The following is a 27,643-nucleotide window of genomic DNA, read 5'->3' as shown; positions in this document are numbered from 1 at the left end:
TTATTAATTGTGCTACTATAAATGAGGATGAAAAGTTCATGTGTGTTATCTGTAGGGAAGTACTGGCAAATGAAAAATTAAAACCGTCAAAACCTCAAAGGCATTTCAAGACTAAGCATGGTGAGCTTGAAGACAAACTTCTTGATTTTTTTGAATGGATGTAGTGAGATCTTAAATCATCAATCCTTAGCAGAAATGTAAAATTGAATGACAAAGCAAAAGAGATCGTGAGGACCAAGCAGGCTCACCTGTCACATTAAAACATAGAACATACAGTGCAGAAGGAGGCCATTCGGCCCATCGAGTCTGCACCGACCCACTTAAGCCCCCACTTCCACCCTATCCCCGAAACCCAATCACCCCTCCTAGCCTTTTTGGTCACAAAGGGCAATTTTTCATGGCCAATCTACCTAACCTGCACGTCTTTGGATTTAAGTAAGCAAAAATGGTGGGTGGCGGAGTTCGGGCGTCGTGGGTCACAAAGGTCAGCCGGCGTGGATCCCAAACGATTACTGGTTGGTAAAAATGGGTCCCGGGCAAAAAAGTTTGAAAAACACTGCTTACCTTCAGCAGTGCAATATTCTCCTTCATCAATAATGCTCCCTGTCCTCCCTTCTTACCTTGTCTATCTCATAAGAATGGTCATAACAGAAGCTGGCAATCCAGCCTGCCATGACTGTGCCAACTCTCCTCCTTAACGAAAGTAAAATAAACTAGTCTTAAGTTTGTTCCTATAAATGCAAATAATATAAGTGCTCCGAATAAAGAAAAAACACAGTTGCATTGGCCGGGAATCGAACCCGGGCCTCCCGCGTGGCAGGCGAGAATTCTACCACTGAACCACCAATGCATACAGGCAGTCGGCAGAAAGGAGATAGTGGACACTGGCTGACGGATTCTGTACAAGAAGAACGGACTGCCCCGCCTCTCCCACACTGTGAGGCGGGAAGGGGGCTGAGCCTCAGCACCAAGCGCGGCTCCCGGCCCGGACTCGCGCTGAGTGACAGACTCTCCCGGCCCGGACTCCCGCTGAGTGACAGACTCTCCCGGCCCGGCCCCCGGCCGAGGATTTGCTGACTGGGAATATTTAAAGGGCTCCTTCCTGGAGGTGGATCCATTCATCACGTGAACACTGAACAGCGGAAAAGAGTGAGTCTCAGCGAGTGGGCAATCTCCAGGGGATGGGACATCGGATGGGGGGGGATGGAGACTGAGGGGGAGATGTTGAGGAGTGCACTGAGGGAGGGGGGATGGAGACTGAGGGGGAGATGTTAAGAGGGGGACTGGGGGAGGTGTTGAGTGGGGACTGAGGGGGAGATGTTGAGGGGGGGACTGGGGGAGGTGTTGAGGGGGGGGGGAGGTGTTGAGGGGGGGGACTGAGGGGGAGATGTTGAGGGGGGGACTGGGGGAGGTGTTGAGGGGGGGGGACTGAGTGGGAGATGTTGAGTGGGGACTGAGGGGGAGATGTTGAGGGGGGGACTGGGGGGGAGGTGTTGAGGGGGACTGAGGGGGAGGTGTTGAGGGGGGACTGAGGGGGAGGTGTTGAGGGGGGACTGAGGGGGAGGTGTTGAGGGGGGACTGAGGGGGAGGTGTTGAGGGGGGACTGAGGGGGAGGTGTTGAGGGGGAACTGAAGGGGAGGTGTTTAGGGGGGGGGACTGAGTGGGAGATGTTGAGTGGGGACTGAGGGGGAGGTGTTGAGTGGGGACTGAGGGGGAGGTGTTGAGTGGGGACTGAGGGGGAGGTGTTGAGTGGGGACTGAGGGGGAGGTGTTGAGTGGGGACTGAGGGGGGGGGGACTGAGTGGGAGATGTTGAGCGGGGACTGAGGGGGAGATGTTGAGTGGGGACTGAGGGGGAGGTGTTGAGTGGGGACTGAGGGGGAGGTGTTGAGGGGGGGGGACTGAGTGGGAGGTGTTAAGGGGGGGGACTGAGTGGGAGATGTTGAGGGGGGGACCGAGGGGGAGATACTGAGGGGGAGATGCTGAGGGGGGGGACTGAGTGGGAGATGTTGAGTGGGGACTGAGGGGGAGGTGTTGAGTGGGGACTGAGGGGGAGGTGTTGAGTGGGGACTGAGGGGGGGGGACTGAGGGGGAGATGTTGAGGGGTGGACTGAGGGGGAGATGTTGAGGGGTGGACTGAGTGGGAGGGGGGAGATGTTGAGGGGTGGACTGAGTGGGAGAGGGGAGATGTTGAGGGTTGGACTGAGGGGGAGAGAGGAGATGTTGAGGGTTGGATTGAGGGGGAGAGGGGAGATGTTGAGGGTTGGACTGAGGGGGAGATGTTGAGGGTTGGACTGAGGGGAGATGTTGAGGGTTGGACTGAGGGGAGATGTTGAGGGGTGGACTGAGGGGGAGATGTTGAGGGGTGGACTGAGGGGGAGATGTTGAGGGGTGGACTGAGGGGGAGATGTTGAGGGGTGGACTGAGGGGGAGATGTTGAGGGGTGGACTGAGGGGGAGATGTTGAGGGGTGGACTGAGGGGGAGATGTTGAGGGGTGGACTGAGGGGGAGATGTTGAGGGGTGGACTGAGGGGGAGATGTTGAGGGGTGGACTGAGGGGGAGATGTTGAGGGGTGGACTGAGGGGGAGATGTTGAGGGGTGGACTGAGGGGGAGATGTTGAGGGGTGGACTGAGGGGGAGATGTTGAGGGGTGGACTGAGGGGGAGATGTTGAGGGGTGGACTGAGGGGGAGATGTTGAGGGGTGGACTGAGGGGGAGATGTTGAGGGGTGGACTGAGGGGGAGATGTTGAGGGGTGGACTGAGGGGGAGATGTTGAGGGGTGGACTGAGGGGGAGATGTTGAGGGGTGGACTGAGGGGGAGATGTTGAGGGGTGGACTGAGGGGGAGATGTTGAGGGGTGGACTGAGGGGGAGATGTTGAGGGGTGGACTGAGGGGGAGATGTTGAGGGGTGGACTGAGGGGGAGATGTTGAGGGGTGGACTGAGGGGGAGATGTTGAGGGGTGGACTGAGGGGGAGATGTTGAGGGGTGGACTGAGGGGGAGATGTTGAGGGGTGGACTGAGGGGGAGATGTTGAGGGGTGGACTGAGGGGGAGATGTTGAGGGGTGGACTGAGGGGGAGATGTTGAGGGGTGGACTGAGGGGGAGATGTTGAGGGGTGGACTGAGGGGGAGATGTTGAGGGGTGGACTGAGGGGGAGATGTTGAGGGGTGGACTGAGGGGGGAGATGTTGAGGGGTGGACTGAGGGGGGAGATGTTGAGGGGTGGACTGAGGGGGAGATGTTGAGGGGTGGACTGAGGGGGAGATGTTGAGGGGTGGACTGAGGGGGAGATGTTGAGGGGTGGACTGAGGGGGAGATGTTGAGGGGTGGACTGAGGGGGAGATGTTGAGGGGTGGACTGAGGGGGAGATGTTGAGGGGTGGACTGAGGGGGAGATGTTGAGGGGTGGACTGAGGGGGAGATGTTGAGGGGTGGACTGAGGGGGAGATGTTGAGGGGTGGACTGAGGGGGAGATGTTGAGGGGTGGACTGAGGGGGAGATGTTCAGAGGGAGATGTTGAGGAGGGACTGAGGGATATGTCAAGGGGATGACTGGTGGGGAGATGTTGCGGGACTGAGGAGGAGATGTTGAGGGGGGATTGGGCCCTATATTGAGGAATGCCTATTATTTGCTGGACATAGTGGGGGATTTCATAAGATTACTCCCGCCATTGTATATCCTCCCCACCCCCTTGCTTTCCCAACAGTTGCCCTTTTAGATATTTATTTGTTAAGAGTTCAGGGGGCATGCCAGGTGCAACACCAGGCATACCAAAAAACGAGGTGTCAACCTGATGAAGCTACAACACAGGACCACTTGTGTGTCAACAGCACAGGCAGCAAGAAATAGGCAGAGCTAAGTGATTCCAGAACCAACGGATCAGATCTAAACTCCGCAGTCCTGCCACATCCAGTCATGGTAGTGGGAAATTAAACAACTGGAGGAGGAGGCACCATAAATTTCTGCATCCTCAATGATGGAGGAGTCCAGCACATTTGTGCAAAAGACAAGGCATTCACAGTAATCTTCAGCCAGAAGTTCAGAGTGGATAATCCATCTTGGTCACCTCCAGAGGTCCCCAGCATCGCAGATGCCCGTCTTCAGCCAATTCGATTCACCCCACGTGAGATCAAGAAACAGCTGAAAGCGCTGGTTACTGCAAAGGCTTTGGGCCTTGACAATATTCCAGCAATGGCACTGAACCCTTGACCTCCGAAACTTGCTGCACCTTTAGCAAAGCTGCACCAGTACACCTGGCATCTACCTGGCAATGAGTGAAATTGCCAGGTATGTTCTGCACACAAAAAGCAGGACAAATCCAACCTAGCCAATTACCACTCTATCAGTATTCTCAATCATCAGGAAACCAATGGAAGGGGTCATCAACAGTGTCATCAAGCAACACTTAGCAATAACCTGCTCACTAACGCTCAGTTTTGTTTCTGCCAGGATCTCTAGGCTCATTACAGCCTCGGTTCAAACATGGATAAGAGAGCTGAACGCCAGAGGTGAGATGAGAGTGACTGCCCTTGACATCAATGCAGCATTTGATCGGGTATGGCATCAAGGAGCCCGAGCAAAACTGTCAATGAGAATCAGGGGGAAAACTCTTCACTGGTTGGAGTCATACCTGGCACAAAGGAAGATGGTTGTGGTTGTTGGAGGTCAGTCATCCCAGTCCCGGCACATCACTGCAGGAGATCCTCAGTGCAGTCCTAGACCCAACCATCTTCTGCTGCTTCATCATTGACCTTCCTTCCAACATAAGGTCAGATGTGAGAATGTTCAGCACCATCCAAGGCTCAGACACTGAAGTAGTCCACGTGCAAATGCAAATCCAGACTTAGACTGACGAGTGGCAAGTAACATTCATGCCACACAAGTACCAGGCAGTGATCATCTTCAACAAGAGAGAATCAAACCATTGCCATCACTCACCATCCTGACGTGGAAATATATCGCCGTTCCTTCAATGTCGCTGGAACTCCTCCCGAAAGCACGGTGGGTGTACCTACCACATGGTCTGCAGCGGTTCAAGAAGGCAGTTCACCACCACCTTCTCAAGGGCAATTAGGGACGGACAACAAATGCTGGCCTAGCCATCGAAGTCCACATCCCGTAACAATGAATTTGAAAAAAGATATACATTGCTGCTGGATAAATAGTCCAATATGACTCATACTTTGTGTTCAATCATAGAATAGAACATAGAATCACTCTTGCTAGACAACATCAGACCAAGTCTTATTCTTGAGATAACTGGCTAATAATGCTTGCTGTCATATATGTGTAAACTGCACAGCAACTTCAGCTGAGGGACAAATTGCAAGGTTTAAACCTGGAGATCCAAAGATTGCTGTCTGAATTGTGCTGCTTACCCACAGGCTTCATGATGCTGCTAATTTGATGCATGCCTCATCATTGAAATTCATTGAATGAAGTTTGTGGATTCGTATGGTAGATACGAACCAAAGTTGCCACAGAGTCTCGAGTCTTTCATTTCAAGTCTTCGTACCTTTTTAATGTTGCGATAAGTGTTCATTACTGATAATCAACTTCTGGCACTGAAATTAATTATTACAAATGTGGAGTCCGAATCGTTCAGGTATGAACTGTCAGATTTTAAAATGATCATTTAAACTTTTAGTTTTACTTTTTCATAATCCAATCTTCCTTACCCTCTCATTGTTTCTCATTCTGTACCTGATTTGGCATTGAATTCACCCATATACTTCCTTCTTAGTTTTGGGATTGTTTATTTCGCAGCCCTTTACTCTGATTGGTGAAGGGGATACAATTCTTTGCCCTATTCAGTCAGGCCCCAGATGTTCTGTTTTCCTCGAACATTCAACAACTTGCTGCACAAAGAACCCAAATCAAAAATACGAAAAAGAAACATAATTAATGGTGGACTCCTGTCAATGCCTTGTTGCAACAAAATCTGTCATTGTTAAAAATAAATAACTTCTTTACCCATGAACAAATGTGATTTTTAAAATATCTATCACTTGGCCCTACTCACTCATCATGCCTACAATTGAAATATCTCCAACTTAAAGTTTGTATCTTCATATTTATGGGGCTTGATTCTCCAAAAATGGGGCTATGTCCCCACGGCAGCATAAAAACTTTGGCATTTCACCCTTAACATTCCTTCATAAAGTTCTGAGCGACTCTCCTACCTGCAGGGGGATGGCAGGGCCCCAGAATGCTCCTCGCAGCTCTGGCTGAGGATACGGGGATCCGCACTTCCGATCAGGAGTCCGCGCATGCGCACGGCGGCTGTCTGCAGCGGCCGCGCCATGCGCGATGGCGGACGCGGACCGTCATCCAAAATGTTGGACCCCCCTCCCAAGATCGCGCGCGCCGCAGATCAATGCCGTCTGCTCGCTCCCATGGCCGTCCATGAGACCCCCTTCCCCCGCTGATCGATCGCCCCACCCCCATTGACGGCCGATACGTTGTTAGAACCACACCGTGGGGAACTCTGCCAGTTTTACATGGAGAATCGCGGGGGGGGGGGCCTCTGTCAATGGCCCCCTAGCCACACCGCGAAGATCGCGAGTGAGCGATTCCTGGTCGGCGCTTCAGCGGCGCAGGTCCCGATTTCCTCTTAAACGGCCATTCTCCACCCCCGCGCTGAACGCAATTTCGGAGAGCGGCTGCGGAGAATCCAGCCCATGATCCGCCAACAACTCAGCATTGCTGTTTTTTGTGCATTCCCCACCCCCTTCACCTTACCATTGGTGGCCATGCTAGTCAGAGTAGGAATGTCAGGATAGATAGGATAAATGCGTGGCTCGAGAGATGGTGCAAGAGGGAGGGATTCAAATTCTTGGGGCATTGGAACCGGTTCTGGGGGAGGTGGGACCAGTACAAACCAGACTGTCTGCACCTGGGCAGGACTGGAACCGATGTCCTAGGGGGGTGTTTGCTAGAGCTGTTGGGGAGGGTTTAAACTAATGTGGCAGGGGGGTGGGAACCAATGCAGGAAGTTGGAAGGTAGTAAAACAGAGACAGAAACAAAAGGCAGTAAGGGGGAAAGTGTAAGGCAGAGAAGCCATAGTCAAAAATCAAAAAGGGCGACAGTACAAGGTACAGTGACTGAGGGGAGCTCAGTGAATAGGCCCTGTAATATCAAAAGGAATAAAATGGGAAGTAAAAACATAAATGGTAAGTGACGAGGCAGGTTGTTACATGAAGATATGGGTTCAACGACAAGGAAAATTAGGAGACAGGTTAAGAGGAAATATAACTTAGGAGAGTTTACTGATCGAGGTGTTAAGGTTCAAAACCGAGGTATAAAAGCCAGCATACGTGTGCTTTACCTGAATGCTCATAGTATTCGGAATAAGGTAAATGAGTTGATGGTGTAAATCATCGTGAATGACTATGATTTAGTGGCCATTACTGAAACTTGGTTAAAGAATGGTCACGACTGGGAGTTAAATATCCGAGGGTATCAAACTATTCGGGAGGACAGAGTGGATGGTAAGGGAGGTGGTGTAGCTCTGTTACTTAAGGATGACATCCGGGCAATAGTAAGAGATGACAATTGGTGCTATGGAGGATAAGGTTGAATCCATTTGGGTGGAAATCAGGAATAGTAATGCGAAAAAGTCACTGATAGGAGTAGTCTATAGGCCACCAAATAGTAACATTATGGTGGGGCAGGCAATAAACAAAAAAATAACTGATGCATGTAGAAATGGTACAGCAGTTATCATGGGGGATTTTAATCTACATGTCGATTGGTTTAACCAGGTCGGTCAAGGCAGCCTTGAGGAGGAGTTTATAGAATGTATCCACGATAGTTTCCTAGAACAGTATGTAATGGAACCTACGAGGGAACAAGCGGTCCTAGATCTGGTCCTGTGTAATGAGACAGGGTTGATTCATGATCTCATAGTTAGGGATCCTCTCGGAAGGAGCGATCACAATGTGGTGGAATTTAAAATACAGATGGAGGGTGAGAAGGTAAAATCAAACACTAGTGTTTTGTGCTTAAACAAAGGAGATTACAATGGGATGAGGGAAGAACTAGCTGAGGTAGACTGGAAGCAAAGACTTTATGGTGAAACAGTGGAGAACCTTCCAAGCGATTTTTCACAGTGCCCAGCAAAGGTTTATACCAACAAAAAGGAAGGACGGTAGAAAGAGGGAAAATCGACCGTGGATATCTAAGGAAATAAGGGAGAGTATCAAATTGAAGGAAAACGCATACAATGTGGCAAAGATTAGTGGGAGACTAGAGGACTGGGAAATCTTTAGGGGGCAACAGAAAGCTACTAAAAAAGATTTAAAGAAGAGTAAGATAGATTATGAGAGTAAACTTGCTCAGAATATAAAAACAGATAGTAAAAGTTTCTACAAGTATATAAAACAAAAATGAGTGGCTAAGGTAAATATTGGTCCTTTAGAGGATGAGAAGGGAAATTTAATAATGGGAGATGAGAAAATGGCTGAGGAACTGAACAGGTTTTTTGGGTCGGTCTTCACAGTGGAAAACACGAATAGCATGCCAGTGACTGATAGAAATGAGGCTATGACAGGTGAGGACCTTGAGATGATTGTTATCACTAAGGAGGTAGTGATGGGCAAGCTAATGGGGCTAAAGGTAGACAAGTCTCCTGGCCCTGATGGAATGCATCCCAGAGTGCTAAAAGAGATGGCTAGGGAAATTGCAAATGCACTAGTGATAATTTACCAAAATTCACTAGACTCTGGGGTGGTCCCGGCGGATTGGAAATTAGCAAACGTGACACCACTGTTTAAAAAAGGAGGTAGGCAGAAAGCGGGTAATTATAGGCCAGTGAGCTGAACTTCGGTAGTAGGGAAGATGCTGGAATCTATCATCAAGGAAGAAATTGCGAGGCATCTGGATGGAAATTGTCCCATTGGGCAGATGCAGCATGGGTTCATAAAGGGCAGGTCGTGCCTAACTAATTTAGTGGAATTTCTTGAGGACATTACCAGTGCGGTAGATAACGGGGAGCCAATGGATGTGGTATATCTGGATTTCCAGAAAGCCTTTGACAAGGTGCCACACAAAAGGTTGCTGCATAAGATAAAGATGCATGGCATTAAGGGTAAAGTAGTAGCATGGATAGAGGATTGGTTAATTAATAGAAAGCAAAGAGTGGGGATTAATGGGTGTTTCTCTGGTTGGCAATCAGTAGCTCGTGGTGTCCCTCAGGAATCAGTGTTGGGCCCACAATTGTTCACAATTTACACAGGTGATTTGGAGTTGGGGACCAAGGGCAATGTGTCCAAGTTTGCAGCCGACACTAAGATGAGTGGTAAAGCAAAAAGTGCAGAGCATACTGGAAGTCTGCAGAGGGATTTGGATAGGTTAAGTGAATGGGCTAGGGTCTGGCAGATGGAATACAATGTTGACAAATGTGAGGTTCTCCATTTTGGTAGGAATAACAGCAAAATGGATTATTATTCAAATGATGAAATATTAAAACATGCTGCTGTGCAGAGAGACCTGGGTGTGCTAGTGCATGAGTCACAAAAAGTTGGTTTACAGGTGCAACAGGTGATAAAGAAGGCAAATGGAATTTTATCCTTCATTGCTAGAGGGATGGAGTTTAAGACTAGGGAGGTTATGCTGCAATTGTATCAGGTGTTAGTGAGGCCACACCATGAGTATTGTGTTCAGTTTTGGTTTCCTTACCTGAGAAAGGACGTACTGGCACTGGAGGGTGTGCAGAGGAGATTCACTAGGTTAATCCCAGAGTTGAAGGGGTTGGATTACGAGGAGAGATTGAGTAGACTGGGACTGTACTCGTTGGAATTTAGAAGGATATGGGGGGATCTTATAGAAACATATAAAATTATGAAGGGAATTGACAGGATAGATGCGGGCAGGTTGTGTCCACTGGCGGGTGAAAGCATAGCCTCAAAATAAGGGGAAGTAGATTTAGGACTGAGTTTAGGAGGAACTTCTTCACCCAAAGGGTTGTGAATCTATGGAATTCCTTGCCCAGTTTAAGCAGTAGAGGCTCCTTCATTAAATGTTTTTAAGATAAAGATAGTTTTTTGAAGAATAAAGGGATTAAGGGTATGGTGTTCGGGCCGGAAAGTGGAGCTGAGTCCACAAAAGATCAGCCATGATCTCATTGAATGGCGGAGCAGGCTCCAGGGGCCAGATGGCCCACTCCTGCTCCTAGTTCTTATGTTCTTATGCCTTTAACTGTCTATGCATCCAGAGTCCGGAATTCCCCCTTTTCCCAAGCTCCATCAGTCTCTCCACCTCCCTCTTCCTCTTCAAGACTGTCCTCAAAACCCACTGTCTTGATTGACCAAGCTTTTAGTTGCCCATCTAATACCTTCTGTTCAGACAAAGTGTCATTGACTTGAAACATGAACTCTTTCTGCAAATGTGCCACCGGACAAGCTAGATTTTCCAATATTTCCGTGTTCATTTCAGATTTCCAGCATCCACAGTATTTTTATTCCTAAGTCTTTTCCTTCAACTTGATCCCTGCTTTTGTCTGAAAGGACCCTTGTGAAGTATCTTAGAATGTTTTACTATGGTGGTGTACTGCATGAACATGTGAGGATATCAAAGGTAGTTTTATGGGATATGTATTGGTGAACATAAGAAATTAGAAAGAATTTTAAGTGTGTTTAATTTTTAATGTTTTTGTGCCTGGAAGGGTAAAACCTACAGTTGGATTCATGCTATGTATGTATGAGGGTTGGTTAAGATCCAAATGTGTTTCTATTGTGCTTGGGGAGGGCTGCGGCATGAAGAATAAATAGACCATGTGTGGTGGGATTCTCTGCCGGCAGGATTCTCCGTTTTGCCGGTGTCCGGGGGTTTCCTGACGGTGTCCCCACAATGAGAAACCCCATTGACCGGCCGGTGCAACAGAGAATCCCACCGGTGGGTTGAGGCTGAAAAATGGCGGGACGGAGAATCCAGCCTGTGTTGTTGCTTCGCAACTGGGGCGCTGTGAGGTAGAGAAGCTTTTAAGTTTTAGATTAGCTAATTTGAGGATATTTGGAGACAGGACCACGGGGAGTGAACATCTCTCAACTCTACCTGAAGAAAGAATGGAAAGAGGCAGGCTTCTTAATGTACAAGTTACAGTCCAAAGAGTCAGGGAATTGGGACAGAAAGAGCATTTAAGACAACTGGAGTTAAATGAACGTATTTTTCAGAAGAATTCATAGAATCCCTACAGTACAGAAGAAGGCCATTTGGTCCATCAAGTCTACACTGACCCTCCGGTGGAGCACCCCACCAGGCCCACACCTATTCTCATAACTCCACCTAATCTTTAGGACACGAAGGGGCAATTTAGCATGGTTAATCCACCTAACCTCCACTCCTTTGGACTGTGGAAGGAAACTGGAGCACACGGTGAAAAGCCACGCAGACACTGGGTTAATGTGCAAACTCCACACACAGTCATCCAAGGTCCAAATTGAACACTGGTCCTGGCACTGTGAGGCAGCAATGTTAACCACTGTGCCCCGTGCCGTCGAGTTAAAGGGTGTTAAAGAGACAATTACAATAACCAGATTTAAAGTGGGACAACAGCCTTCAAAGATAAATCAAATGCCTGATGCCATTTTAACACAGTCTAGGAATCAAGAGTTAAAGCAATTATGAGCAGTTTATAAGCAGTCAAGGCAAAGAAATCCTAAAGGGGTTGGTGTAAAATCTTGGACTGGATTCACTGTTAAAGTGGAGTGGAAGCTTGGGTTGAAATAGTCATTTGTAATGCCTGGACTGAATTTTGGAATGCAAACCACCAAGGGAATGCATTATTAGGTGAGAAGATTTTAAAGCATGTTTTTAGGAGTAGAGTTTGGAAAATCATGAGGCAATCATCTGGGGGCATTCTGAGGAGATATCCACAGACACTAACGTGGGTTGAGAGCAGAATGCGTGTCACGGTCACCTTGTACGCTTAAAGGGGACTTGAGACTTTGTAGATTAAGATGTACTTTGAAATCCGTGATAGCTTTAAAATGTGTGTGTAATTGTTTAGCTAAGGGGGGAGTAAAGGAGTATTTTATAATAATTGTATAACTTTTCATGTTTGGCTGATTTTATTTCTTGTTGATAAAACTATTTGGGGGTCTTGTGACTCTGTCCCTCCATGTTTTTCAAACAAAGTAAACATTACGATCCTTTGAGCCAGGGTTCCATTCTGTGATCTTCCTGTCCAGTTATAACATCAACTGGGATCGTAACAAAGACCAGTTATTACTTTCTCCACATGTCAAAATGGGAATCACTTTGGTTGTTAGATTGTGGCAATACCGTATCCCTCCCTTCCCCCATTTAAAGAGCAGTGGAAAACTCTTGTGATTATCTTTGACCTGAAAGTAGTACAGTAGGAACATTTGTATTGTCTTTAAAAAGTCTGTGGAATCTCTAAGAATGTTTAGAAAGGACTTTAGTAGTGTGCATCAATTGTAATTTTCTTGGATAATAAATACTGATCCATGTGTCCTGGTGACCCATGACCTGAAATGAGTACCAACAGGAAGTAAGTTCTGAAAGAAGCCCCGTGGCTGGCAGGCACAAATAAGAGCTACAAGAAGGGAAGCTGGAGGCTGCAGGTGATCAGCGCACAGGTACCATCACAAAAAGAAAGCTGACAGGGACAACAAGACTTTTTGTGGGGAGAGAAACAAAACATTCTCAGGAAGAGGTCAGTTTAGCAGAAAAGGAGATGGAAGCTCTTGGAGGTACTGTGCGAGCTGGCAAAAAAGGCCTAAAATTTCAAAAGCTGTGTGAATAGCTTGGAGACTCTAAAGAGCTGAGTGTTTTCTTGGAAGTAGCCAAACTATGAAGCAGATGTTATTGGTTGGTCATTAGAAAAGGAACTCTGGAAAGCTACATCAACAGGACTCTGTGACCCAAGGGAGTGATGATTTGTAGAAATGCGCCTTATTGATAATCGTATCCACAAAATATCTCAAGAGCATTTAGATGACCCAAGCCAAAATCTCAAATTCCATCTTACTGGAGTGTCATTCCTCCTCCTACTGTATTTTGTATGGGTGGCCATGATATCCTCCATTATTATCCATACTTTGTTGGCTCCTCCATAGAACTTCTTTTGTGTGGTTCTGATCCTACCTTTCTGAATACAGAAGGACTTTGGAACATAGGAATAAGGATAGGCCATTCATCAATTGAGACTGTTCTGCCATTCAATTAGGTCATGATTGATCTGTACCTCCATGCTTCTTGCCTCTTTCCTCCATATCCCCTGATGCCTTTGTCGAACAAAAGTGACCACTGCTCAACAGACTCTTGGTGAAGCATAGTTAGCTGATAGTTGAGAAGTACTAACTAACCTTGGATAATCCTGTCCATTGTGACAGAACAGAACCTAATTCTCTAAATTTTAAAAAACTGTATCCTCGTTACTGTTTCGTAATTTTAAACTGGATCTTTTGACTGAACAGTGACCATTAAGATGGCCAATCCTCTGTGAGTTATTGTGTCTGAGTCACCAGAACAAAATAACCCACTTTGTAGTTTTTTAAATGTAACACCTTGTTATTTCTGAGGAGCTACTAAACGACCACATGCAGACTGCACAGCCCAACTTCAAAGGGGGCCAAATGAAGGTATTTGATAAGTCAGAGGGTTGTCCCAGCCAGAAGACGGGAAGGAAAATAAATATATCTACGTCAACCTGGCTACTCAATAAAATTATTATTTTTATTTTTATTTTTATTTTGGACAAGACTTTACCCTGACTAGCCATGGTTCATACCCGGTGAATCTCTGACCTCCGAACAAATAACCGAGACTCGTTATCTCCAAAAAGATGTTGCTAATGCACCTCCCTCACCGGAACTGCACAATGCTGCTTTACATTTCTTAAGAAGGATCCTGGCAACCAGGGACATTCGTCTCCAAGGACAAGCGGATCCCTGACTCCGCTATTAAATGCCTTAAGAATCTAGACCTGAGACTACACATACTTTTTCCAACACCTAGAAGAAAAAGTGAGAGATATGACACATCATCTCCCCCAAGCTGCTAGAACCTGTAATATTGCTGTGTGGAGCTGACCTCAGTCAGTCACTGTTTGACCTCAAAAGAGAAGCAGGATTCCAGGCCAGTAGCCTGCCTCTGTCTGCCATTTACCATCCCTCACAGGTAGCAGCAGAAAGAGCCTCATGCCCAGGTTTAATATTACCTGGCTCTCACCTACATTGTGAACTACAGGAATATTGGATCTTCTGTGTCTGTGCCTTCGAGATTAACTCATTGCTATGTGCCTTCTCCCATCATGGAAGTTCTAGCTTCTGAAAAGACAGATCACCTTGCAACAGTCAGCCTACCATCCTCTGAAGCAATACATCACTGGATCTTTGATTCTGGACTCCCATAAAACCATAACTCTTATTTTTATAATGGTCTTGCCCTGTACCCCTTTCTTTCCCTTAACCCTCTTTTATTGTATGAGTGCAAAAAGGTGGGGGGGGGGGGGGATGTTGCAAAAACCCCTCCCTGTTTTTTGTGTGTGTAAAATAAATCAACCCTCTTATTGGACCTTAACTTGGGTTTGCTGTGGGGTTATTCATAGAGCATTGGAACCTAAGAGTTGGAGGAAATACGCCACCACTTATAAAGCAGGAAATCAAAATCAAGCATGCCTTTCTGTCTACGAATGGTTAGTGAGAGGAGAAATCAAGTCTGTTTAAATTAAAACCCTCCTGTCCATGGAAACAACTACCCAAACACCAGACCCTCAACAAATAGCACTTGTTTCAACCTATAAGGGTTGAGGCGTTCTCAGCCTGGAACACAAAGTCAATTTCCAGACACTGGATAAACACCCTTTTGTTGAAGATATTGTGGAGAGGTAAGGTCACATGATCTAAGCTCTGGCTTGTTAAGCAGGTTAACATTGCCTGCCTGGGCTGCAAGCCAGTCTGCTGTTTTTTCACAGAAGGAGCTCGGGTCAGCCTGGACAACTGGCCCCATCTACCTTGACCCTGCTGAAAGTTCTACAGCATCATCTGCAAAAACGGATTCACCTCCACATGCCTATTTCATCTTGTGAAGTCAACAACACCAGAAAAGCGAATCTTACACCACCGGCTTTCAGCCCGCAAATCTCCCTGAAGGGATTCCTCACAGGACTTACATTCTACTGTCTGGGCCATATGCGAACCAATACTTTTTTACTCTGTGGTCTCTGTACTGCAAAACCTTTGTCCTATCCCTGCCTTTACTGTACGTGTACATAGGGGGATGTTGCAATAAACTAACCTTTTGTGTTTGTCCTATCTTGAGTTTGCTGTCGGGTATTAGTAGGAAATGGATCACACAAAAAAAACTGAGGGGTTGGGAAATCCGCCACTACCTATTTAAAAAGGAAACAAATTAAAGCACCTTTCTATTTACAGACACCTTTCTATTTGTGTGAGAGGAAACATTGCCATGTCTGTAACATATTGACACTATTCACAGACAAAGCTGTGCTTGACTCCACTTCAAAAATGCTTCAGCACTTTGGGATGCCTGAGGTTCTGAAAAGTGTTCTGTAAATGCACGTTTTTTATTTCTTGTTAGCAACTTGGTTGGAGTAAAAAGAGCAAAGTTATTTGTGATCTGGTAGAGCTTTGTTGTGTCGTAAAAGGGCAAAATACTTTGTAATCCTCCAGTGCTTTTCTGTTGTAAAGAAATGACATTTGACTTCCAAATCTAGGTCAGACTTCCAGTACAAATTATTTGTTGAGACACTGAGTTGCAGGGATGGGAGGTAACCACACCTAAACTGTTGTATTTCGCAAGGCGGTATTTGATGTGAATTTTATCCTCATAGTTTACTGGCTTACACGGGTGATGTTTGAGGCCTCCTTAAAAAAACTTTACACAATCCAATTTTAGAAAATGTTTTCTTTGGTTTCAGGAAATAATTTCCATTTTGAATGTTATGCCAAACAGACCAAATGAACACCTGGGCATTTGGGGCAGTGGTGTATTGCTTTAGCATCACCTTCAGAGTACCTGCTGTCAGCTGTCACGAAGAGGAAGTTTTCCATTCAGGTAGGACAGTGAGCATAACTGGTTTGGCTGCTCTTGGGAGTGGTAACTATATTATAGATTTGCTGTCTAAAAGCAAATTACTGCAGATGCTGGAATCTGAAACGAAAAGAGAAAATGCTCGAAAATCTCAGCAGGTCTGGTAGCATCTGTAATGAGAGAAAAGAGCTAATGTTCCGAGTCCCTTATTTTCCATTCCATTTAATTTCAACTGTCTTTTACCTTTTATTTCTTTCTTGTCTTTCTTTTTATATATATTTTTCCCCCACTCTCCCCTATCTTATCCCCTCTTTCCTTACTTTTTCCTCCAATAAGTCTTACAACACCAGGTTAAAGTCCAACAGGTTTGTTTCGATGTCACTAGCTTTCGGAGCGCTGCTCCTTCCTCAGGTGAATGAAGAGGTATGTTCCAGAAACATATATAAAGACAGATTCAAAGATGCCAGACAATGCTTGGAATGCGAGCATTAGCAGGTGATTAAATCTTTACAGATCCAGAGATGGGGTAACCCCAGGTTAAAGAGGTTTGAATTGTGTCAAGCCAGGACAGTTGGTAGGATTTTGCAGGCCAGAGGTGGGGGATGGACGTAATGCGACATGAATCCCAGGTCCCGGTTGAGGCCGCACTCATGTGTGCGGAACTTGGCTATAAGCTTCTGCTCGGCGATTCTGCGTTGTCGCGCTTCCTGAAGGCCGCCTTGGAGAATGCTTACCCGGAGATCAGAGGCTGAATGCCCTTGACTGCTGAAGTGTTCCCCGACTGGAAGGGAACATTCCTGCCTGGTGATTGTCGCGTGATGTCCGTTCATTCGTTGTCGCAGCGTCTGCATGGTCTCGCCAATGTACCACGCTTCGGGACATCCTTTCCTGCAGCGTATGAGGTAGACAACGTTGGCCGAGTCGCACGAGTATGTACCGCGTACCTGGTGGGTGGTGTTTTCACGTGTAATGGTGGTATCCATGGCGATGACCTGGCACGTCTTGCAGAGATTGCCATGGCAGGGTTGTGTGGTGTCGTGGTCACTGTTCTGAAGGCTGGGTAGTTTGCAAACAATGGTTTGTTTGAGGTTGCGCGATTGTTTGAACGCAAACATCGATGACGTGTTGAAGGCTGTGAAGAAGATGTCGTAGTATCTCCGCACCGGGAAAGTACTGGACAACGAAGGGTATTCTGTCGGTTGTGTCCCATGTTTGTCTTCTGAGGAGGTCGGTGCTGAGGAGGGGCCACTGTCATACTGAACAGAACGCACTACTGCAAAGAAGTATACCGACAACTGAGCAACCAAGAACACTACAGACAGTTACCCGCAGATCCGACCAAGGAACACATCCGCCAACTTAACAGACTGATCAAGACCTTGGATCCAGATCTTCAGAGCACCCTACGTGCTCTCATCCCACATACTCCCCGCATTGGAGATCTCTACTGTCTCCCGAAAATACACAAGGCCAACACACCAGGCCGTCCTATCATTTCAGGCAATGGGACCCTGTGTGAGAACCTCTCTGGCTACATCGAGAGCATCTTGAAACCCATCGTACAAGGTACGTCCAGCTTCTGTCGCGACACGACGGACTTCCTACAGAAATGCAGCACCCATGGACCAGTTGAACCAGGAACATGCCTCGTCACAATGGACGTCTCGGCACTCTACACCAGCATCCCCCATGACGACGGCATTGCTGCAACAGCCTCAGTACTCAACACCGACAACTGCCAATCTCCAGACACAATTCTGCAACTCATCCGCTTCATTCTGGATCACAACGTCTTTACCTTCGACAACAAGTTCTTCATCCAGACACACGGAACAGCCATGGGGACCAAATGCGCACCCCAATACGCCAACATCTTCATGAACAAGTTTGAACAAGACCTACTCACCGCACAGGACCTTCAACCGACGTTATACACCAGATACATCGATGACATTTTTTTCCTTTGGATCCACGGCGAAGAATCAGTGAAACGACTACACGATGACATCAATAAGTTCCATCCAACCATCAGACTCACCATGGACTATTCTCCAAAATCAGTTGCATTCTTGGACACGCTCGTCTCCATCAAGGACGGTCACCTCAGCACTTCGCTTTACCGCAAACCCACGGATAACCTCACGATGCTCCACTTCTCCAGCTTCCACCCTAAACACATTAAAGAAGCCATCCCCTATGGACAAGCTCTCCGTATACACAGGATCTGCTCAGACGAGGAAGAACGTAACAGGCAGCTACAGACGTTGAAAGATGCCCTCGTACGAACGGGATATGGTGCTCGACTCATCGATCGACAGTTCCAACGTGCCACAGCAAAAAACTGCACCAACCTCCTCAGAAGACAAACATGGGACACAACCGACAGAATACCCTTCGTCGTCCACTACTTTCCCGGCGTGGAGAAACTACGACATCTTCTTCACAGCCTTCAACACGTCATCGATGAAGATGAACATCTTGCCAAGGTCATCCCCACACCCCCACTACTTGCGTTCAAACAACCACGCAACCTCAAACAAACCATTGTTTGCAGCAAACTACCCAGCCTTCAGAACAGTGACCACAACACCACGCAACCCTGCCATGGCTATCTCTGCAAGACGTGCCAGATCAACGACATGGATACCACCATTACACGTGAGAACACCACCCATCAGGTACGCGGTACATACTCGTGCGACTCGGCCAACGTTGTCTACCTCATACGCTGCAGGAAAGGATGTCCCGAAGCGTGGTACATTGGCGAGACCATGCAGACGTTGCGACAACGAATGAACGGACATCGCGTAACAATCACCAGGCAGGAATGTTCCCTTCCAGTCGGGGAATACTTCAGCAGTCAAGGGCATTCAGCCTCTGATCTCCGGGTAAGCGTTCTCCAAGGCGCGCGACAACACAGAATTGCCGAGCAGAAACTTATAGCCAAGTTCCACACGCTTGAGTGAGGTCTCAACCGTGACCTGGGATTCATGTCGCATTACATTCATCTCCCACCATCTGGCCTGCGAAATCCAACCAACAGTCCTGGCTTGACACAATTCACACCCCTTTAACCTGGGGTTACCCCATCGCTGGATCTGTAAAGATTTAATCACCTGCTAATGCTCGCATTCCAAGCATTGTCTGGCATCTTTGAATCTGTCTATATATATGTTTCTGGAGCATACCTCTTCATTCACCCGAGGAAGGAGCAGCGCTCCGAAAGCTAGTGACATCGAAACAAACCTGTTGGACTTTAACCTGGTGTTGTGAGACTTCTTACTATGAATAAAGATGGCAGTATATGGAGTTCGTACACAGATGAGCCATGATCACACTGATTGGGGGAATGGGTTCAAGAGGCTAAACTGCCTACTCCTGCTCCTATATTCGTGGACTGGTCTCGGATTCCACACCAGGCCTATTGCTAAGCCCCACATATAAGACTGGGCTTAGATTCCCCCCCCAGGCCGGAACTGAGCCAAACAGCAGGCTGACCTCACCGCCCCCCACCTCCCCCAAGCTTGGCATTGAGCCAAATGCTAGGCTCAGCCCAAAGTTGCCATGACTCACACGGGGCAGGATGGACCCAGATTCGATCATCATTCTAATGTTTAAGCAAACAGGAGTCTTCTGCTTCTGTGGTTTCCAATCTCCCTCCTCCACCCAGTCCTTTTGTGTGATCAGTATGGGTGGTAGAAGAGGTCTGGCAGGTTGTTGACTGCAGAAGCAGAAAGATATTGGTCCGGACGTTCAACGGGTTAGATTATATCAAGCAGTGAGCAGTGAAGCTGAGACCAACTTGGGGCCGGGGGAAATGGAAGAGACTGGGACTAATTGGGAAAGCTCTTTCAAGGAACCACGTAAGCACGGTGGGCTACACATCTTTTATTCAATATAAAAAGTTCCAGGGTAATTTCTTGATAAAACTTAGAAAATCAAAATACTTTTTCCTTCTGTGTTTTGTTTTAATTGTGCTGCCATTTTGCTAGCAAGAGCAAATGGAGGAACAGGGGCCATCTGATTTCATTCACTAATTCTTTCGGGTCAATACGATTTAATGTGAAAAAGAAATAGTAGCTAAAATGGTATATACTGAGGAATGGTTTCAGGACTATCTTATTCACAATTGGATAGTGGTTATAGGTATTGAGCATCTAATTCTCATAATTATAATGTCATAACTTCCTATTTAGATTACTGTACTATAACCACTTGATATACTTCCCCTCCCACTCCCTCCACCCCAGGGAAATTTTCTACCTTTTTTTCTTTAAAAAAAAAAAAAAGTTTTTCCAATTAAGAGGCAATTTAGCGTGGCCTATCCACCTGCCCTGCACATCTTTGGGTTGTGGGTGTGAGACCCATGCAGATATGGGGGGAATGTGCAAATTCCACATGGACAATGACCCGGGGTAGAGATCAAACCCGGGAGCTTGGCGCATGAGGAAATTTTATACCTTTTTAACTTTGCTGAAACCATTGACCAGTGACAACCCAGTGAACGTTTCTGTGGGCATAGGACCTCCTTCAGTTCTTCAGCTGAATCCTTGGAAGTCTCTTCTCCAGAGGGTTGTGAATGCACCATAGTTGAATACATTTAAGACTGCGAGAGAGAGATTTGTGGTGTCTCAGAGAATTAAGGGAGAGAGGGAACCTGTGGGAAATTGAATTGAAACCCAAGATCAGCTATTATATTATTGAATGTCAGAGCAGGTTGAATGGGGCTGTGTGGTCAACTCCTGCTCCAGTCTTCACAGTGGAAGACCTTGCAAATATCCCTAAGATATCAGAGGGCCGATTTCAAATAACATGGTAGATCTTACAAAAATCCCAATCACAAGGAATAGAGTATTAAAGAAATTCAAGGGGCTAAAGGTGGACAAGTCACCAGGACCCGATGAACTGCACACTAGGGTTTAAATGAAGTGGCTGCAGAGATAGTGGACCTATTGGTTGACATTTTTTGTAACTCTCTAAATTCCGGGAGGGTACCGGAAGATTAGAGAACATCCAATGTGACTCCCTTGTTTAAAAAGGGAGAAAGGCAGAAGGCAGGGAACTATAGGCCAGTTAGTTTAACATCTATTATTGGCAAGACACTGGAATCAATAGTCAAAGAGGAAATAGCTATTCATTTAGGAAAGCTGAATATAATCAAATCTAGTCAACGTGATTTTAAGAAAGGTAAATCATGTTTGACAAATTTGCTCAAATTCTTTAAGGATGGAACAGGGAATGTAGATAGAGGGGAACCTGTAGATGTGTATTTAGATTTCCAAAAGGCGTTTGACAAGGTGTCGCATAAGAGGCTGGTGCATAAAGTAAAAACCCATGGAATTGGAGGAAATGTATTAGCATGGATTGAAAACTGACTGTCACATGGAAATCAAAGAGTTGGAATAAATGGTTCCTTTTCAGAGTGGAAAGGTGTAACTGGTGGAGTGCCACAGGGATCAGTTCTTGGCCCGCATTGTTCACTATTTACATTAATGACCTGGAGGAAGGAACAGAATGTAAGGTTTCCAAATTTGCCAATGATACGAAAATAGGTGGAAGAGCAATTTGTGATGAGGCCACATAGATATATAGATACATAGACGATAGGAGCAGGAGGAGGCCTTTTGGCCCCTCTGTCCTGCTCTGCCATTTATCACGATCATGGCTGATCATGCAACGGGATCTAGATAGATTGGGTGACTGGGTGGAAACCAGGCAAATGGAGTTTAATGTGGGGAAGTGTGAGTCATGCATTTCGGTAGAAGAAATCGAAGGCAGATTATTATCTAAATAGAGAGATACGCAGATGAGTGAAGTACAGAGGGATCTTTGTGTTCCAGTGCAAATCGCAAAAAGCTAACAGGCAGGTCCAAGTAGTTTTGAAGGCAAATGGCATTTTGGCCTTTATTGTAAAGGGGTTGGAGTTTAAAACAAGAGAGGTTATGTTGCAATTGTACAGGGTGTTGGTGAGGCCTTACCTGGAATACTGCATACAGTTTTGCTCCCTTTACCTAAAAAAGGGTAGAAGAACATTGAAGGGCAGTCCAAAGGAGATTCACCAGGCTAATTAATGGGATGAGATGGGTGTCCTATCAAGAGAGACTAAATAGCCTAGGTCTGTTTTCCTTGGAGTTTAGAAGAGTGAGGGGTAACCTTATTCAAACATATAAGATCCTGAAGGGGCTTGACAGGCTAGATGGTGAGATGTGTTACCTAGTAGGAGGGTCTCGAACAAAGGGACGTAGCTACAAGATAAAGGGCCGGTCATTTAAAACTGAGGTGTGTCGACATTTCTTTTCACAGAGGATGGTGAATCTCTGGAATTCTCTGCCCCAGAGGGTGGTGAAGGCTGGATCATTAGAAGTATTAAAAGTGGAGGTGGATAAATATTTTAAAGATAGAGGAATAGAGGACTATGGGGAAATGGCACAGAAAAGGACTCGCAGCCGGCAGAGGTCAACCATGATCGTATTTGAATGACTGGGCAGGCTTGAAGGGCTTGGTGGCCTACTCCTGCTTCTATTTTTTGTGTTCCTGTGTATTTCTTGTGTTCCTAAGAAGCTATTTTCCATTTTATGAGTTTAATTTTGCCCTGTTTGGACATCCACATCTTTGTACCTCTAGTAAAATTCGCTAGATAGCAAAGAGCAGTGGGGATTTTGGATTTCATTTTGTTTTGTTTCTTCCTAAATCAAGAGGAGTCAAGACCAATTATAACACCTTTTGCTGGGTTATTCATTTTGGGGATCAATCCGAGGACCTTCCTTGTCACATGGCCCAGCTACTTATGAGCTCAACCACCTGATGTACTTAACCATGACTATTGGCTGCTTTAAGTACAATATGTACTGGACATATTAATTACACATGCGGACAACCTTTAGGTTTAGATTCCAAAGGGCACATGCGTGACAAAGACCAGAGTATTGGATTGGATAAGAGCTGATTTTGAGGAACTGAGATTCATACTTGAAAAAATAAAATGGGCAAAATTATTGGTAAACAATGATGTTGAACAGCAATAGAAAACATTTAAAAATGTGTTCGACAGAGTCCAGGTAGGTGTATGAGACTAAAAAAAAAGAAGAAAGTAAACACTGATGGCTCACTAAAGACATAGAGTAAAAATTGAGGGAAGGAGGCATGCACCAGTACATGGAAAGTAGAGAAGAGCGTGACAAGGGAGAATACAAAGATATTAGGAGAAAAGTCAAAGAAAAATCGTTCCCAGAAATGATTTCACCTAAAGTGCCCAACAAAGCCTTGTGTCAGACACCTACAACTGCAATCAAGGTAGATGGTACGGGCATTGTAGTGAAGGGATTTTATTACTGAACTTGCAATTAAAGACCTTGACTAATAATCAAGGGAATTGAAGTTCAAATACCACCACTATAGTTTAAGAATTTGAGTTCAGTTTTTATGATCATCTCGACGTAAAAAGCTGATAATCGGGCGGAATGTTCCCTTTTTCCATCCAAGTGCTGACTCGGGTGAGAAAAGCGGCGTTTGGCTCATTGGCTTTTCTCACCATATTGTGCAGCACTTGGATGGAAAAGAATTGGGAGGCATGGCCCCAGGCCTCATGCTGCTGAGGCAGGGCTGGAAATAGCCGGCAATGTCAGGAATGCCGTGAAGGGCGCCCCAATCTCCAATTTAAACAAAAATGCTAGGGCCCCTCACACACAAGACCCCCCCCCCACCACCACCACCACCATGCACACGGGCAACACCCCCCTCAAGGCTGCACCCCCAATGGACATGGGAAACCCGCAGGGAGATCCCCAGAGGGGGCAGTGCCATGTTCTGCCAAGGCAGTGCCAGGGGCCAATTCCAGGCTACTGTCCAGAATTGTACTTATCTTTGCACCTGTAGTGGATTTCCTGTGCCTGGTTCCCATTTTTACCTGTTGTAAACCTCGCTGGCATGATGCCATATTGATGAGGGAAATTATCCCTATGTGGGGGGACGATACAGGGGGGTAGTTCAGTAGTGATGTTATAATTTATTTAAATGAGGTCCCAACCTTTTTGGACAGGAAGCACGTTACTTCAACGGAGGGGTGGGGGGGGTGGGGGGGGGGGGGGGGGGGGGGTGGGGGGGGGGGGGGGGGGGGTGGGGACAATTGCACCATTAAATCTCGGCAGCGATCCTCGCGGGAATTTGGACCCACGTCCTCCATATCTTTAATATCCTTTGGCGAATACCACCTGTAAGCGTGACCTATATCTTGACTCCAATTCAACGCTATCCTGGTTGAATCTTAACCACTCTTGTGAAGAGGCATAGCAAGCCACTCTGTTTATGGAACTGCTTCTACAAGATGACTCACTACCACCTACCTTTTCAAGGTTCCTCAAAATTAGCTAGATTTGTCTGATACCCACATCCCAAAAATGAACACACAACAAAAGTTGTGTTATGATTGTCTGTGTTTTTCCATTTAGTGCCACAAGTGGTTTAAAATTACCTGTGTTCAGCAGTGGTTGTGCAAGTGCTGTGGCAGAAAGCAGGGAGAGCCTAGTTTAATACTTTGACAGCGATGGTGGCACACACAATCCAGTTAATAATGGGTTGTGCATATTGTTGTCAATTTTGATGAGTGGAATACTATCCCACCCGCGTCACTAATAACTGTTGCCGATTCTGCACCGGTAACGCCAATAATGTTGCCCCCCTTAATATAGATTAACATTGCTTTACAGAGTCGCCAGGTATCAGATGATACCACCACAAGGTTCAACCGGATATTAATCAAAGACCCAACAACCACTCCATTAGTTCAAGTTCAATAATAGTTTATTTACACACAAGATTAACTCACACATGCAACATAAAAACACTACAAGCTAAACTACACCTAACACTACAACAACCTGTACTTAACTTTCAGGCTCCCAGCTTTGGCAGAGGGACAAGGCCTTTGTTCGGATCTGGAGTGGCTGGGTCTGGAGAGGTAACTTCGGTTCTGCTGGGCTCATCCGAATGGTAGCGATCGTTGATCTTGAACTTGCTTCTGGTCGTGGTGCTGCAGTTGGTTTCAGGTATAGGCCGGGCCGAAGAGTGCCGGTGTGCCAGGGCCAAAGGAGATCGAACACATGGCAGTGTCTCTCTTTATCCTTTGGGGTTTCGCGCTCTTTTGGGCTGTCCTTCGCTTTGGACCCAATAATTCGGCAGGCTTCGATCACTGCCTTCGATTTGAGCCAATAACGGGGGCGGATGCCTTGATGGCTGGGCATGTTCTGAGCGGCCATTGTCCTTGGCTGTTTGGGCTTCCTGGGTGAAGGGAGTGGCGCCAATGTGTCTGGAATTGTATCTGATACCGGAGTACCAGTCCTTTGTCCTGGGGAAATGGGTCATTAAAATGCAAATCGGCTAGGGGTTTCGATACTGTCTGGTTCTCTGTTAGCAAATATACATTTCGGCTCTGGGTTTTCCTGAACCCTGTATTGACCATATTTCCCTTGAGTCTTTACAAGTATCCATGTTTACTTTGTAAGTGGCCATCCCAGATGGCTACAGTCCGTCCTCTTGATCCTAAACGCGAAGCGTGGTGGATCACAATACTGATCCTTCATCTGTTCTTTGGGGTGCCGTGTACCCTTGGTCAAGGACAGGTTCTATCCTACTCTGTCCTACATATTGGAGCATTTACCTACATTTTTAATACATCACACATTCATAAATTCTAAAAGGGCACTATAAAACATTTAATCATTACACATTTAACTTATTTACACAAAAGGGGAACCTCTAACTGTCCTTACCTAAACTACACTTATGCTGCTAGCTAATAACCAAAAAGAACTTGTATTACAGTGCAAAAATTTTAAACGATAGCAGCATCACATTCCTACTTAACCTATTAACATTTACAGAAAACGCAAACTTCATTCATCAGAAAAGGGTTCAAAGAGAGTGTGGGGTCTGTTGAAATCTAACAAAGGGGACTCGGATTGTATATATCGGGGAGCGGGAGGCTCTCCTTTGCCATTTTCGAAGTCTCAGTGTCTGGACGACACTGCAGAGTATTGCAATAACTAATAGGGCTTCAACCGTGTATGAGAGGGAATACCATTTTACGATGTTATCGCATCATGTGGGGGTATCAGTGTTTATTTCCATGTGAGGTGGTGCCCGGGCTAGGGGTATTGTTTGGTATGGTTGTGTTTGGGGCCAGTGTGGTGTGAGTTACAGGGGCCGTCGACGCGCGCAACTGTAGTGATCCAACGATGATCATGATGGAGGTCATCAATTCTGTTTTCATCTTGTCTGTTGTTCTTTGTATCCTCATATATTCCTGGGGGTGCAAGCATAATATCTGTTATTACCTTTGTTTAATATCTCGTTTGTCTGTCCGTTTCTCCTTAATATCAATTTCCCATTAGAATTGTCACCATGTGTGACTCCCTCATTTTTGTTTTTTTAAAAACCAACCTATTTGGAGACAAGACATCCGAAAAGAACATTCTGTTAAAGTGCAGCTTGTGGTCGATGCGTTGTGTAACAGCAGCAAATTTTGTTTCAACCAAGTGTCTTGAACGTGCAAATAGCAGTTGGGGTCAGCGACCGGAGTGTCGCCGGAAACCGAATTTGAGTGCAGAGACGCAAAAAAACCAGATCAGGGGAAACAAAGACCTGCCAGAGACAGTAAAGAGTTTTAAAAAACTTTTCCAAATCAGTGATGGGAACATGGGGTGCGTATGAGCCGCGGCAGGGCAAGAATGGGTGGAATCCCCGGGTAGGGCGGTGATCAGTGCTGTTGCTCCACTACCCGAGCTTGGCTGACCGAATACATAGGGGGTCCTCTGGCAGGGCGTGGATTAGTGCCATTACTCCACTGCCTGGGTGACCTTACACGAGCGGAAAGAGTTTGTAACATATGGACTCCGACAATGTGCAGACAAGTAATCATGACTGCATCAAGATATTTAGCGGAAGGGCGACATTAAGTAAAACATCTGAGACTGAAAGAAGAAACTGTATCAAGAAATTCAAGAAATAAAGGCGGGCAGGCCCCATCAGAAAATAGGACACCGTAAATCTCAATCGGTTCCTTTTTCTCATCATCTGGACACCTCAGGGTTCCATTTCAAAAAGCGTTGTAAAGGGGTTACCATAATGGGAGTCAGACTCTGAGTCATCACCATCTCCTGGTTGCCAAACGCATGTCTGCCGTTTTCGCGCGTGGGCCGTCGTGGGTTCCAAATCATCATTCCTTGTCAACCGACAAGAGTTATCGCAGTGCCATTGTTTTTTGTCCTGTGGGACGGTAGCTGCAAAGGACAAATTTCTATCGTCGGGCGGTGGCGGTGGCTCTGGTTGTGGCAATGAAAGGGGGTATGAGGGGCCAAACATATCTTGGTCGGGGCCATTGGTCATTAATTTCAAACAGGTTTGGAGCGCTGTCTCTATCGTCCGGATCAAGTTTAAGGTGGAACGTCGTTCCTGGGGGCGTGGACAAGGTCGGGTCTGTGGACGTGCTGTCCTGGCTGGGGGAGGGTCGGACTAGGTTGTCAATGGGTGGGGCATAGCCAGCTGCTATTGCCAGGGAGACGTGGTGTGAGTGGCTGCATTGGGTTCCATAAACTTTAAGTTGGTTGATATGAAACCATCCTGACTTTC

The 27,643-nt window shown here is 46.4% G+C and overlaps 1 protein-coding gene and 1 non-coding gene across 5 annotated transcripts in view; one reads left to right on the top strand and one right to left on the bottom strand.

The window, feature by feature from the left end:
- Positions 1–779: 779 nt before the first annotated feature.
- On the bottom strand, positions 780–850 carry trnag-gcc (transfer RNA glycine (anticodon GCC)). The gene has a single exon. It is a non-coding gene; the product is annotated as a tRNA-Gly (tRNA).
- Positions 851–955: 105 nt separating this feature from the next.
- tmem144a (transmembrane protein 144a) overlaps positions 956–27,643 on the top strand; it is a 123,692-nt gene continuing 97,004 nt past the window's right edge. For all 4 annotated transcript variants that reach the window (XR_011940119.1, XM_072495787.1, XM_072495785.1 and 1 more), the window contains exons 1-2: positions 956–1,149; positions 15,906–16,042. Coding sequence is in view for 3 of the 4 variants with exons in the window: in XM_072495787.1 (XP_072351888.1) it covers positions 15,925–16,042 (118 nt within the window). In the remaining variant the exon portion in view is untranslated. The remainder of the gene's footprint in view (positions 1,150–15,905; positions 16,043–27,643) is intronic.

The sequence above is a fragment of the Scyliorhinus torazame genome, chromosome 3 (assembly GCF_047496885.1).
Source record: "Scyliorhinus torazame isolate Kashiwa2021f chromosome 3, sScyTor2.1, whole genome shotgun sequence".
Lineage (NCBI taxonomy): Eukaryota > Metazoa > Chordata > Chondrichthyes > Carcharhiniformes > Scyliorhinidae > Scyliorhinus > Scyliorhinus torazame.
Note: the sequence above shows the minus strand (reverse complement) of the source record. Positions and strands in the feature narration are given on the sequence as shown.